General features: G+C 39.2%; 2 protein-coding genes and 2 pseudogenes across 3 annotated transcripts; 2 read left to right on the top strand and 2 right to left on the bottom strand.

Annotated features, from left to right (window-relative positions):
• The first annotated feature begins 89 nt into the window (after nt 1-89).
• LOC18597711 (L-type lectin-domain containing receptor kinase IV.1 pseudogene) lies at nt 90-2,339 on the top strand (annotated as a pseudogene).
• A 1,176-nt stretch (nt 2,340-3,515) lies between these two features.
• On the top strand, nt 3,516-4,275 carry LOC18597710 (subtilisin inhibitor CLSI-I-like). The gene is made up of 2 exons (XM_007026888.3): nt 3,516-3,702; nt 3,912-4,275. Exons 1-2 carry the CDS (start codon nt 3,627-3,629, stop codon nt 4,139-4,141), a joined length of 306 nt encoding a protein of 101 aa, XP_007026950.2. The 5' UTR covers nt 3,516-3,626; the 3' UTR covers nt 4,142-4,275.
• Nucleotides 4,276-6,433: 2,158 nt separating this feature from the next.
• Nucleotides 6,434-9,169, bottom strand: LOC18597709 (L-type lectin-domain containing receptor kinase S.4 pseudogene; annotated as a pseudogene).
• Nucleotides 9,170-11,372: 2,203 nt separating this feature from the next.
• On the bottom strand, nt 11,373-14,219 carry LOC18597708 (ribulose bisphosphate carboxylase/oxygenase activase 2, chloroplastic-like). 2 transcript variants are annotated; one of them, XM_018120736.2, is made up of 7 exons: nt 13,944-14,219; nt 13,365-13,684; nt 13,143-13,248; nt 12,962-13,047; nt 12,250-12,722; nt 11,882-12,163; nt 11,373-11,756 (listed from the first exon to the last, which is right to left on the bottom strand). In XM_018120736.2, the coding sequence occupies exons 1-7, from the start codon at nt 13,986-13,988 to the stop codon at nt 11,644-11,646; spliced, it is 1,425 nt and encodes a 474-aa protein (XP_017976225.1). In that variant the 5' UTR covers nt 13,989-14,219; the 3' UTR covers nt 11,373-11,643. The 2 variants fall into 2 exon arrangements, with proteins under 2 accessions (XP_017976225.1, XP_017976224.2); XM_018120735.2 differs by having other exon boundaries at nt 13,365-14,219.
• Nucleotides 14,220-14,762: the final 543 nt, after the last annotated feature.

The following is a 14,762-nucleotide window of genomic DNA, read 5'->3' as shown; positions in this document are numbered from 1 at the left end:
TAATTTTATTTTATTTTATTTTTTTTAATTTTTTGCTATGGTGACTTTACTTGACTGGCTACATTTGTCAAACCAAGGGGTCAAGTTCTTGATCGGTTGATGATTGGCAGATTCTATGAACTCTCGTACTGATCTCAAGTACTGTTGATCGAGAATACACAAGGCAAGAAACCAAAGAGGAAGAGAAGAACAGGGCAAGCTAGCAGACTGTGGCCATGTGTTTCAGGTTTACAGTTCTGCTAGCTCTTCTGATAAGCTTCGCAGCCGCCTGCGATGTTGATTTCATCTACAATGGCTTCCGGTCCTCAAAGCTAAGCCTTGATGGCATCGCGAAGTTCACTTCCAATGGACTTCTAAAGCTCACCAATGAAACCTGGCGACAAAAAGGTCAGGCTTTCTACCCTAACCCTGTAAACTTCAAGAATTCAACGAACGGTTCAGTTTTTTCCTTCGCCGCGACCTTTGTCTTCGCTATCATCTCTGAATATCCGAATCTCAGCGGTCACGGAATCGCTTTCGTGATTGCACCCACCAGGGGCCTCCCCGGAACTCTTCCGAGCCAGTTTCTCGGACTCTTCAACGATTCCAACAATGGTAATGCTGCGAATCATGTTGTTGCTGTAGAACTCGATACGATACAAAGTAACGAGTTTGCTGACATCAATGAAAATCACGTTGGGATTGATATTAATGGGTTGAAGTCCGATAAATCTTTTCCAGCTGGATATTATGAGGATGGCACCCGTCAGTTTAGAAACCTGACTCTGATCAGTGGGCAACGGATGCAAGTTTGGGTTGAATATCATGGTTTAGAGAAGAGAATGGACGTTACTTTGGCTCCAATTAATGTTCCTAAACCCAAGACTCCACTTTTGTCTTTGTCTCGTGATCTTTCTTCAATTCTTAACAATGAGATGTATGTTGGTTTTTCATCGTCAACTGGTTCTGTTCTGACATCGCATTATGTTTTGGGTTGGAGTTTTAAGATTAATGGTCAGGCGCAGGAGCTTACCCTGTCTCAACTTCCCAAGCTTCCTCGGTTAGGACCAAAGAAAAGATCAAGATTTTTGACAATTGGGTTGCCTTTGATTTTAGTGAGTTTGGTTCTGGCAGCAGTTTCCGGTGTAGCTTATTTCATAAGAAGGAAAAGGAAGTTTGCTGAAGTTGTTGAAGATTGGGAGCTTGAGTATGGGCCTCATAGATTCAAGTATGAAGATCTGTATGTTGCAACAAAAGGATTCAAAGACAAGGAGCTGGTGGGCGCTGGCGGATTTGGAAGGGTTTATAGAGGAGTTTTACCGACCAGTAAACTTGAGATTGCAGTGAAAAGAGTCTCACATGAATCAAGGCAAGGGATGAAGGAATTTGTAGCAGAAATTGTAAGCATCGGTCGTCTCCGGCACCGGAATTTAGTTCAGCTCTTGGGCTATTGCCGGCGTAAAGGTGAGCTGCTTTTGGTCTATGACTACATGCCTAATGGAAGTCTGGATAAGTACTTGTATGACCAGCCAAACGTCACCCTTAATTGGAGACAAAGATTCAGAGTTATCAAAGGTGTAGCATCAGGATTGTTTTATTTACATGAAGAATGGGAGCAGGTGGTGATTCACAGAGATGTTAAGGCTAGTAATGTCTTGTTAGATGGAGAATTGAACGGAAGATTGGGAGATTTTGGCCTTGCAAGATTATATGATCATGGTAAAGATCCACAAACAACTCGTATTGTGGGAACTCTTGGTTATCTGGCTCCAGAGCATACTAGAACTGGGAAAGCCACACCACTCACCGATGTGTTTGCTTTCGGGGCATTTTTGCTTGAAGTTGCCTGTGGAAGAAGGCCAATACAGGCACAATCTCCAACAGAAGATGTAATTTTGATTGACTGGGTGTATTCCTGTTGGTACAAAGGTGATATTCTTGAGGCAAAGGATCCTAAGCTGGGTACAGAATATGTAGCAGAGGAAGTCGAGTTGGTCTTAAAACTTGGGTTGCTCTGCTCCCACTCAGAACCTGAAGCAAGGCCAACCATGCGCCAATGTGTCCAGTTTTTAGAAGGAGACATTCCTCTGCCGGAAATATCATCACTTACTCTCTCTTCCGGTGGCCTAGCATTTGCCCATCGAGAAGGCTTCGATGATTTTGCCATGTCATATACATCTTCTATTTACAAGGGATTCTCCCAGTCATCATCCGTTGCAGAGTCTCTGCTCTCAGGAGGTCGATGATTTGTAAACTTTTCTCAGATTTTTAAATAAATTTTAATGCATTGCTTTTGTATAGATGTTACTTGGACATTGAAATAGAAATTTCTGGCAAAGGCTCAACCTTTACTTCCCTTATATTATCATACTCCTGGTATTTGTCAAGGCATTCCACCCACTCTAAACACCTTCCCCATTGATGGTCGCCTGGGAGGTCGGTAGGTTTGATTGCTTGGAATGTTCTGCACTGGTGAGGTGTGAATCCGACCAGCATCAACATAAGTTGGAGCATAACAAAGAAGTCCAAAATGTCTGCTGTGGATCCTTTCAATTTTCCAACACCTTTCTCAATACAAATAATGATGTTAAATTGGTGATTGTGTTGGCCTAATGCCATGAAAAACAAATCCCATTAATCTTATTGCTTATGCTTTAAAAAAATGTTTAATCCAGAAACTATATTATTGCTAGTAGGCAAGTAAAAACGTGTGCTGGTGGAATATTTTTGCAGAATCACGTTTCACATATGTTTACTATTTTCTCAGTTATTAAATAACTGTTGTCAAAATTTACCTTTACAAGATTGGACAATTAAGCGTAACAAAAAATTAGAAAGGAGTTTGCCAGAGTTAGGCACCTTTCCTATCTTGTAACCGGATACTTTAAATTATTAGACTGGATTAAATAAGCTTAAGGTATGCTATAGTCAAATTTGAATAAGATTCAAATAATAAACTTATAACTTGTCACGAGTTTAGATAAAGTTTAAAAATAATTTAAAGCACTATCATATATATTATAGATCAGGCACTCGTGATTTGCTTATGTACTGGTGTTTAAAATTTTAAAGTATTTTTAAAGCACAATCATATCTACCCAAAGTCTAAAGAAATGTGGATTGTGGTCAATTTACTCAAAGTTGGCTGTAATGACAGACGACACAGACGAAAGAGTGTGTTAGTGTGTGAAAGAACTTGTTTGTGACATTTTTAATCTTTTGGGGATCTCTAATGGACTAAACAGACTTTGGGCCTTTGGCAGGCTAATCACTAATGGAAGCTAACGCCGTTGAATTCTAGAAAACAAAAAAAGAAGCCCAACAGTATGAATTGAAGACAATTCGGTTTCCAAAGCTCAGCCTCGGCTTGGAAGCCCAAAGTGGATGAATTCACAGGTTACAGGTTCATACATTTCGGCCATTTATTACCCATGTTTATGAGAGTCAACATCAACAAGCCGGCCTAGCAGGAAAGGTGCATTCTTTATTTCTTGTAGCGCATAGTAATTATCAAATTCTACGCCAACCATGTCAAGGAGTTGCCTGGAACTCTCCATGTGTCAAAACCAATGTTTGGAAATTTAATAAATCAACCAGGAAGAGGGCATTTAAACTAGTTTGCCCTTCAAACAAGTATTGCTTTCACCATGGCTGAGAACCAGCACAGTCAGCCCTCTGAAAAACAACCTGGTGAATCGACAGATCCAACACCTGTCTTACTAAGTAAGTTGTTTGCTTCCCGTCTCTCTCACATCAACAGTTTCGCAAATTTGATTATTCAAGTGATTAGACAACTAGTCCGCTTCATGTTTGGTCGGATTATCCTGTTTGATTGGGAGTTGAATAAATATATATCCTCTTCAAAATTAAACGATATGCTATGCTATAATTTGATATTTAGTGGTTCACTATTGATAAGGTGTGAGATGCAGGAACTTACGGGTGTTTGCTTGGATCAAACACTCCTCCAAAAATGGAATGGCCCGAGTTAGTAGGCCTGACCCCAGAGGAAGCAGAGACAAAGATAAGGGAAGACATGCCAAGGGTCCATATTCAGGTGGTCCAAGCTAATTCTTTTGTTACCATGGATTTCAACCAAGGTCGGGTTCGATTGTACCTTGACTCTTCAGGAAAAGTGCAGAGGCCTCCAAGAATTGGCTAAAAGCAGCTTGTCTCCACTACTACTTCATAGTTCTTGAAATTGCAGGCCCTTAATTTGTTCTTAAAGTGCTTGTAAATTGCTCATCAGTTGTAATCTTCCATTGCTGTCTTTGAGTTATACATTGTTATTGCTTCTCTCTTTCTGTTAGTACAATTATATGAATGAACTGCAAGTTTCCTTCATACCAACAAAATGCTTGGCAGAGCAGGGCCTCAGAATTTCAGTACATGAGGAAAAGGAATTCTTATACATTAAAAAATTTTGAAGAATTAAATAAACGTGATGAGATACATGCATGATCCCAAAGGAATCCATTAAAACGTGAGATAACAAAGCCATTGCACCTGGACTAAGTATATTCACCGATTAATTCCATGTGCCATTCAATGGATTTCTCTCCAAAATGAATTTGCTTAGTAATGACACCATCACTATATATGGAGAAGCCAAGAAACCTGAGAAATGGACAAATGTTTCTTAACCGTCATAAAAAAGCCATTATAGCTATATTCAGAACAGCAAACTATCAGCAAATCAAAATGCACAGACCTGGCTCCTTTTCTCTTTTGGGTCCTGGAAGTGGATCATTTAAGGCATGTGTTAACAGTGGCATGTGAAGGGATCCCACAAAGATATTTTGAGAAAGTTCTAACTGTTCAATTCATGGTTGAAACTTGGAAATCAACTAATATAATAATCTGACTCTGAAGTCAAAGAAATGTTATCCCTGAGAATTGTTAAATCCCTTGAACCATGGAATTTCACAAGTCAATGTTTATAACTCGTGGTGGCATTATGGTTCAAAATCTGCAGTATCGTTGATAATGTATGCTCCCATCATTTCTGAACAGAATTACGAAGCTTAGCCATTTTTTTGTTTTCAACTGATGAATTGTGACGATGGCCGACAAACTGCATTGACGGATTTATAGAGAAAAAGTCATAAGTCCCACTAAAATGATGATCCACTTCAGATAAAAAAGATCACAGAAACGTGGTCCCTGGAAATATTGTTTCATTTTCTCATCTCAGTGAAGTCAAGTATTGAAGGAATGGTCTAAAAGGCCTAGAGGAGGTTTGGGTTACCCATTCATCTTCGTTGTTCCTATGCCAGAAAACAAGAAAAAGTATTCTTCTCTTTCTGTACGTTTAGCCAGAAATTTTGGGGGTTGCTGGTCCTTTCCAACCATTTTTGGGTTTTGGCTGATATTTGTGGTGCTCTCCTCTTTGGGTCTTTGCCTTTTGAAAACAACAAACCACCACAATCCCACTAGGCAATCAATATTAAAGACTTCAAATCTGTAATTCATTAGAAAATGCAGGAAATATACATAGTTTAGTTTGCATATACTTTTGAAATTCACATAATTTAAACTCGAAAAAACGACTGAATCAGTAATACTTGAACCCCAATCGTTACGCTAATATTATCTTTGGTTTGAAAAGGAAAGAGAGAGATTGCATGTCCAATACGACAACTCCACTAGTTCCGTGGCTTTCTTTTGATCTTTTCAACGAGTTCTAGACTCGAATATAGAACTGCTATTTGTGCTGTTGAATCAACCACCAGGCCTACCTTTTCCAGTCTCGAACCTGAGAAAATCCACCAACCCGTTGGAAAGAAAAGGGGGATCAATTGCTTTTAGGGTTCGTTTTCTTTTATTTTTTTTTAATTTACTGGGCAGGAAAAAGATGGTCTCTGGAAAGTATTATATTGACTGTCTTCCACGCCTAACACATCACAAAAGACTGAACTTATAATTTTGCATGCGACCAATACCATTTTGTATCTTAAACATGTCAAATTCGTTTAAGATATATTTAATTAATTATGTTATTATATATTTATATATTTCATAATTTATTTAATTAATCATGTAAATATATCTATTTGACATGTTTATGACAGATTATGATTTACTTTAAATCTCTAGATAAATACTTTCTTTTATTATAATTGATGATAATGGTAGTAAATTTTAATATGATTGATGATGATAGCCAATTTTATTATAGTTGATGGATATTATTGTTTTAATAATTATTTTTTAAAATTTAAATGTTAAAATTATATTTCATTAATAATTATATATATTTTAATTTAATTGTATTTCTTGACTCATTTAATAAATGTGTTAAATATATCATATTACACGTTTAATAGATATATTTTTATTCATAATTGAAATCTTAATACGTTTAATTATTCCTATCATGTTTACTTTCGTTCTTATAACACTTAATAGCATAGGTTTACAAGACATAATTAAAATACGTAGACATTACGTCAACTCATAAATGCCATTACACGTTAGGCCAAAAGCATTGTCAGTACAGAAAATTTGCCCTTTGAAGAAGAAAGAAGAAGAATCAGAGTGCTGTAACATGTGAAATATCGTTGTCTTTTTGCCTTTGGTAAAAGTTTTCGACAAAGGTTAGTGTATGATACAGCTCAACCTAGGTAAAAACAAAACAAAGATGAAACACTCTTTCCATCACATTACTCTATCTAGTTTCTCGAAGAAGGGAAAGTGGGGAGGTAGAAAGGGAAGCAAAGCTAGTACCGCCGTTACCGTTTTCAATGAATGAACATGAACTCATGTTGTCAAATGATGAGGACGCGAGGGAATGCACAAAAGCCTCAAACCCTTCTGCGAAAGCCTTCCCTCCGTCGAATGCCCCCGGTGGCCTCAAGTTTTCCGGTAGTTCAGCCTCTCCGTCGAGAAACCTCAGTACTTGCCTCATGCTAGGGCGTGCCACAGGGACATCATTCGAACAGATTAGGCCTAGTTTAAGTACCATCAACATTTCACCCTGATCGTATTGGCCGTTGAGCCGAGTGTCTACCATCTCAAGGACCATCCCTTGTCTAAACTTCTCCCATACCCAATCAACCAATACTAATTCCTCAGGCAATGCCTTGGGTTCTAGGGGCCTGCGCCCACAGGCAACCTCAAGCAAGAGTGCACCGAAAGCATAGACATCGGAGCTTGTTGTGGCTTTTCCTGTCTTGGGCAGCTCCGGTGCTAGATAACCCAATGTGCCCACCACCCGAGTTGTCCCCGGATTTGAACCGTGTTCATACAATCTTGCCAGGCCAAAATCACCTAATCTTCCATTCATCTCATCATCTAATAACACATTACTGGCCTTAACATCTCTATGAACCACAATTTGTTCATAGCCTTCATGTAAATAGAGAAGCCCAGAAGCAACACCCTTTATAATCCTGAATCTCTGCTCCCAACTCAGGATTGTTTGTGGTTCATCAAACAAAAACTTATCTAAGCTTCCATTAGCCATGAAATCATAGACAAGAAGAAGATCACCTCTTCTCCTGCACCACCCCAACAACTGAACCAAGTTTCGATGGCGAAGCCTTCCGATGCTGGCAATTTCTGATAAAAATTCACGCAAACCCTGCTTTGATTCATGAGAAATTCGCTTGACAGCAACTTCAGTCTTTGCATTTGGAAGTGTTCCTTTGTATACTCTACCAAAACCACCGTGCCCAAGTAAGGTTTTGTCACTGAAGCCATTGGTTGCTTGCTTGAGTTCTTGGTAAGGGTATCTTTGAGGTCCAATCTCCAGCTCCCAATCTTCAATCACATCTGCGTTCTTGATTTTGATAATGAAATAAATGGCAATGGATAGAGCAATTATTACAAAAATAACGGATGAAACTGAGACCCCAACTGTTAAAGCTGTATCCTTTTTTGGTGGTCCGGGAAGTAAAGGCAGAGAGGACAGATCAAGAGCCTGAGCTTGTCCATTGATTTTAAAGCTCCAACCTAGAATATAATGCGAGCTAGCAAGTAACCCTGTTGAAGCTGAGAAACCAACGTACATAAACTCCTGAAGATACGGTGAAAGATCTACATGAAAAGACAAGATCGGCAACCTTGGTCTTGTAGAATTTGGTGCGATCGTTACATTGATGACGTGTTCAACGGAATCATAGTCGATCCAAGCTTGGATTGGTTTTCCACTCTTGAGAGTAAGATTTTGCTTTGTGGAACCATCCGTATAGTAACTGGCAGGAGCCGAGGCATTTGAGTCCAAGCTGTTGAGGTCGATGCCAATATGGTTGTCGTTGATGTCCTGGAACTCAAAATCCTGAACCGTGTCGAACTCAACTGCTACGAGATGGTTTGAGAAGTTACCCATATCAGTTGCGTTGAGGATTCCAAGATACTGACTCGGAAGTGCTTTGAGATCTTTGGAAGCAGTGATTGTGAAAGCAAGGCCGTGACCACCCAGTTTTGGATACTCTGGAACTATAGCCAAAGCGAAGGAGGTAGAAAAGGAAAAAGCTTGGCCATTGCTTGAGTTCTTGAATCTAAATGGGGAGCTATAAAAAGCGTGACCTATTAAACGACTGGTGTCATTGGTCACGCATAGAATCCCGTTCTTCTCAATCTGTGCAATACCTGTTAATGTTAAGTTGTTGGGATTTATGTCTTTGAATCCTGGAAAGTAGAGCTCGGTGGGTTGGGAAGAAGAAGAAGAGATTAAGAGGAAGAAGAGAGTAGACAGAAGTGGGAGGAAATAAGCCATGCTAAGGACAAGAGAGAGTGAAATTGAAGGCACCAGGATCAAAACGTTTATAAATTTGAAAGAGGTTGGTGACAAGGGAATGTGAGCTTTGAAGAAATTATGGTCATTTTTAAGTCGTTTTTGTGGAAAGAGAAAAGGTTGGCGAAGCTCGAAAGAGATCTAATGATAGAGCTTAAAGGGAGAGTGATAAGGCATCAAATTGTGCAATGCTTACATGGGCCAACAGATAGAGCTAACGAGAGAGAGAGAGGGTGGCGCTTTTGAAATATGGGTTCTGCTTTTGGTTAGGTTTTGGCACAGGCCATACCGAGCCAGAGTCTGAACTACTTACGAGAAAGGAGATTGGGGTTGGCGTTTTTGATCTAGTGAAATGAACTGAACCGTGAAAAAAAGGGTTTCATTTATGGTGCATACGTGAGCGTCCTTTTCTGATTAGCCCACACCAACTTTCCCTCTGAAGAAGGGTGAGCCACGTTTGTGGACCTAGACCTGGTCACCGAATAAAAGTTATGAGCTTCTTCTTGTCACCGCAGGAAAGTTGTGAGCTTCTTCTTACTTGCCTTTCAAAGAAACATGTATTGTTCGACCATAACAGGTTGCTCTAAACACAAAACGCAGAAATTTGAAGGTTCAAGTTTAGACCCAATCTTCCACTTTTTAAATACTGTTGAAAAATCTAATAATGAAACATTCTTCTTGATGCTCTCAACAATTTGAATCATTTCATTGAATCGATGCCATAATTAATGTTCTGTCAACCTGTTCTTTTTTATGCAAATCAAGGCCTTTAAAAAAAAAAAAAAAAAGCAGGGGACAAAAGTTCTTTCCAGTAACGTGCTCTGTTTTTCCTCTTCAATAAATCCATGTTAATGGGAATATTAAAAAAATGTGGTTTGTGTTACTCATATTTTCAATACTAACAACAAGGGCTTTTCTTTTAGAGGTGGGGATTTTAAGATTAAGATTAAAATTTTTAATTGATAATATAAAATTGAATATGTGATGTAAAATTAAGGAAACAGACATTGAACAAGGCATGGGGCAAAATATTTTTTTAAGGACAAAGCAGGCCAAAAATCAGTCCATGGGGCTCATCTGACAGTTTTGAACATTGAAGAATAATTAATGCATTCATTCATAGCAACCATAAAAAAAGAAAAGAAAAGGTTGCAGAAATGAGAATTACAATAAAATTTGCATTCTTCTGTTGCTTTCTTTCTCAGAGAGGTGACAGAAAAGAAAGAAGAGGATAGGAGTGGTTGAGAAATTAAGTAGCTGGTCAAGCTTTACGCCACCACTCCAAGCAAGTTTGAATTTAAAAAATCAATTTAATTGTTGTTTCATCATAAGATCAAGGATTGATCTTACATTATTACAAGGAATTGACAAGATTCAAGTTTCTTGCTGCAATGATTAACCTGTCCCTACAAGCTATCATGTGGTGCGGCAAAGTGTAACTTCGAAATTCCAAGGAATACTAGATGAAAAAATGCCCACTACACTACACTAAGCAAGTTGTCTTCCTTTGATGGGGTAAATCCATTTTCCGAAGAAATTTCAACTTTCAAGAAGCAGCCTAACTAATAGTAGAGACCCAAATTTGAAAACTGCTATACTATTGTTAGCAGCAGTTTGGGATGGAATCTCTCATTTTCAACACAAAGAAGACGGTGATGAGCCACCTTGGCAATAATTTAAGCTCAACATTTTGACTGTTTAGATTAAGATAAGGGTTCAATTCTTCAAACCCATTTGCTGACTTTCTGAAATAAAAAGGTGGGCGGCGAGGATGACTAGGATGGCTTGGCTTGGGGACAAAACAAAGGGTTATTAAAAACGTATTGGGCTACTGCTCCCCATTAGTTTAATCACCAGATCAACTTGCAGTTGAAACCTTTTATTTCATGGATATTAAACTAATGAAAACGAATAAAGGACAATTGCCGTTAAGTTATGCAGATTTAGCCCCACCTAATGTCACGCAGACGAGATGATGATTCTCTTGTCTGATATGACCCTTGTTGAGACTGGAGAACATAACCCCCCATCTCGGGTTGCTGCCGCTATCTTAAAAAGTTGGACCAAACCCCGAATCCTGAGAAACGAAGCAGAAGAGATGAGTTCACAGATTCATTTCTTTACAGCCTGGATTCTGTGTGTATTGGACATTTCAATACCAGCGGGAGGAGACAGCTGAAACAGCGTACTCACCCTAAATTAAGCTGAACTTTTTAACAGATAATAAGATATTGCAAATAGTTGGAGCTTGGGATGCTTTTGGACAAGGTTTATCAGGACCCTTCTGACAATTAGACTTCAGCATGTGCTTCTTATTTAAAAAATGGTTCGATTATTTAACCACTACTGACAATAATAGCGTTGGTCATTTATATACTGGCCACAGCTCTTTCCGCACAAATCTGTAAGTGACGTATGAAGAATAAGTTCGGCCCATTTAAAGCTACATCGAGACATAAGGTGGGCTGGGTCCAAGTTCATTTTCTAGCCTGGGGCAGAGAGTTGGCAAGGTAAATCTAGGGGGTCAATCCTATGGCTTGCTGTTGGCTTCTTGCCGTACATTTTATGGTACTCCATGACCTTGCCTTCCGGATGGTCCCTCTAGAAATTAGAAAACAGGTGCAACAGCCAATCCGGATATCATACAAGTAGCACATAGTTTAAGGGTCTGATTTACTTAATCATCTCACTGATGGAAACTTCACAACTCTCAATTCCTAAAAGATAGACACACTAATATGGATGATGAGAGAGTGTCATTGTAATTATTATACACGAAAATGTTAATTAAGTTGTACAACTATAGGGATTAAATTATGGTAACAAAGAATACTATATGCTAAAACACAATTAAAAATTAAGATACTACTCTATCCAACAGAGTAGGTCAATCATTCTTTAGAGATAATTCTCTCTTCATGACATGTTTAACTATAAACGCAGCTCCCATCATCACTTCTGGCAGTTGGATCGAAGTTTGTTGCTGATGGATCTGTGCAGCCTTCAGGGACAGGCAGATTAACCTGCTGAGCTGCTTTGCCTGCATCCAAACAATTATGAAAAGATTAATTATAATCTTCCTATATCCTTTATTGTTTTCATTTATTTATAATCCTAAAGCCAGATGCAAGTCACCATCAAGGCCTCTAGGATCAAGGGTCTAACCATAGAAGCTTCCATTCTCGATGGCATCATCATTAGCATCTCCAAGAGCTGCCTCTTTCAAGTACTTATCAGCCAACTGGACTCTCTTTACATTCTCCTGTTCTTGGACAAGCATGTTTCCATACTCAAGTAGCTTCTCAAGAGTCATTTTTGGCTGCTCAAACGTTGGAGGCCCCTCCTTTGAATTCACAAGCCTTTTCCCAACATTTTGTACTCCAACTTCTGAAACCCATTTCCTCACTTCATCATCGTATACTCTAGCCCTGAGGGCACCGAAGAAATCTGCAATAAGTATGCATATTAGTATTCTCCCATCAATTTCATTTTTGCACTTATTAGAAGGTATCCTTAAGGTAAGGAAGGCATACCAATAGATTGTCCAGGGAAAGTGTCAACAAGCTTGACGATGTCTTCATAAGGAACATGGTCGGTTTTGAAAATACCAGAGCACACACCAATCCTATCTTCCCGAGTAGGAGCCCAGTAGAATTTCTCCATACGACCATCGCGGATGAGAGGAGCATACAATGTGGAGAAGTCATTACCAGTGACTATGATAGGAACACGGGGGTTCTCTTCCTTGTTGTACATACCAGGGAGCTGAACATTTGTTGGGTTATCGGCAATGTTCATCAGGGTAGCATTCACCATTTGATTGTTGACTGTATATTGGGTGGTTCCACCCATCCTTCCAGCACCTGCATCAAGATCGTTGATGAAGAGGCAGCACATCTTTCCCTTCCTGATGATGTCTGCTGCCTCACGATACCTTTGTCTGATCAATTTTGCAGGCTCCCCAGCATTCCCGCTTTCCAATTCACCAGCACTCATCATAATGGGACTGTATACTCATGGTCATAGGATCAAAGAGTAAGGATATTAAATATCTAAATGAATATTTGAAAGTTTTACTCTTTTACAAATCAATTAAGCACATTCTGCCAAACATGTTGCCAAAAGAACTACTAATAGGCTCACAAATTTTCAATTTTCTCCCTCTTTTTCAACAATTTTCCTGAATCATCAAAGATTCAAAGTGAAGAAAGCAATAACAATAAAAAAAAAATGACATTAACTTACTTGATTCCCATCTTGGCAAAGACAAGCTCACATTGGAATGATTTCCCTTGACCTTTACCTCCCCAAATACCCAAGATGAGAGGCACCTGTCACAGTAAATCACAAATTATCCAACTTTCTTGATATTCAACAAAAATTATATAGCTGATTGAACAAATCTCAAGACATTCTATCAACACACCTTAATGTTTGGCAGGCTCAAGAAATTTTTGGTGATGTGAACAACAACCTTGTCCATGAATGCAGGAGCAATGTAGAACCCATCCATGGTATTGTCCAAGTTGTACCTACAAACAGTTCAGCAATATTGTTCCTTGTCAAAATTCAATCTCACACTGCAATTCCATGCAGTAGTCTTAAACTTACATCAATTGTGAGATTCCTTAATTAATTAGCCACTTACATGCGAAGGCCTTGGCTGATGTAGTCATAGGAACTCATGATAGCATGGTGAGTTCCTGTCCCCATAGAAGCCTGGAAGAGAGTGTCCACCATTCCCTTTCCTCTTGTAATATCCTGTTGGTCATCAGATTCATCATAGGCAAGCCCCTTCCACCTGTCCTTTGAGGTCTGCTTTGACTCATCATATTCAGCAACAACCTTGAAATTCTTTGGAGAAACCTTCCGGTGGCTGATCTTGGAGGTAACCTTCTTCAGAGTGTTTCCCAAGAACGCTGAGCTTGGAAGTGATGCTGCTGCAGGCCCAGAGCCATTCAAGTTCCACTGCAACAAAGACACTCCCTTTTTTACTACCGCACCACAAGATTGTAACAAAACAACCGATTCCATATCCTTAAGAAAAGAATTCACAGTTTGCAAATTCGTTCTTTTTCCATTTTCTTCTTCTAGTTGAAGTAAGACCCAGAAGTTTGAAAGACGATAAAAACTATAAAAGAGACAGTTAAAAGGTCTACAAAGTCGAGAGATGCTACGGCAATGACTAAGACAAGAAAGCAAAATAGGGCGGGAAAAAACATAGTACCGGCACCCTGTTAACAGCTCCTACGGCTGAGACAGCAGTAGCCATGACTCAACGGCTGAGATCAGAATTAGGAATGGGCTTTAAATGGCAACAGGACGAAATGAAACTGAAAACAAAATCTCAACAAAACAGTTCTTGGAGTGTTGTGGATTTGAAGATGGAAGATTGGTTGGGTGGGGAGCTTTATAGGGACGAGTTATAGGAGTGCGGAGAACAGTGGGAGAAATCCTGTGGATTGGCTTACGAATTGGCTGATGGCCACACAATAAAGATTTTGGAGTTTTATTACTACGTTGGTTCTGTAATATGGGGCCTGTTACACTTGGGATGGCAATGGTTAAGAAAGGTTTTTTATTTTTACAGCCTTTTTTATTCTCAGAATGGAATGTAATCTTTGGCTTGTGGAAGATGCACCCTTCCCAGGGTAAATTTAGATTGAATCCAAAGATAGGAAAGATAACGGCAACTCCAGAAACTTCTGCCTCTGTGCAATGTAAAAAAATTAAAATAAATAAATAAAAAATGCAACGTGGCAAACGACAGGCCAAAAGCATTCATTCTTTTGGTTTCCCAACTGCAAAAATCACAAGGCTAAGACAACTTTCGTTATCTCATCCACTGTTTTCTGTATCTTGGGCATTTACTTGACAGAGATGTGAGCTACTGGCCCTGATTCTTGACCTTGTGATCCTTTTCTTGAGGAAGAAAATCCAGGATTGCCATCATTTTCACTTTGCAGTTCCAAACCCTTCCATGCAATTCTATTTTGTCGAATGGCTCATCATCTCTGACATAATTCAATCAGTTAGTGTTCTTTTT

The sequence above is a fragment of the Theobroma cacao genome, chromosome 5 (genome assembly GCF_053813885.1).
Source record: "Theobroma cacao isolate CCN51 chromosome 5, ASM5381388v1, whole genome shotgun sequence".
Classification (NCBI taxonomy): domain Eukaryota; kingdom Viridiplantae; phylum Streptophyta; class Magnoliopsida; order Malvales; family Malvaceae; genus Theobroma; species Theobroma cacao.
The sequence above is the reverse complement of the archived record's forward strand: the minus strand, read 5'-3'. Positions and strand labels throughout refer to the sequence as shown.

Coding starts and splice junctions, on each gene's coding strand:
- LOC18597710 (XM_007026888.3), top strand. CDS start 3,627: ATGGCTGAGAACCAGCACAGTCAGCCCTCTGAAAAACAACCTGGTGAA. Junction 3,703..3,911: donor TCCAACACCTGTCTTACTAA/GTAAGTTGTTTG, acceptor TGTGAGATGCAG/GAACTTACGGGTGTTTGCTT.
- LOC18597708 (XM_018120735.2), bottom strand. CDS start 13,750: ATGGAATCGGTTGTTTTGTTACAATCTTGTGGTGCGGTAGTAAAAAAG. Junction 13,048..13,142: donor TGAGCCTGCCAAACATTAAG/GTGTGTTGATAG, acceptor TTACTGTGACAG/GTGCCTCTCATCTTGGGTAT. Junction 12,164..12,249: donor TTTCCCTGGACAATCTATTG/GTATGCCTTCCT, acceptor TACTTATTGCAG/ATTTCTTCGGTGCCCTCAGG.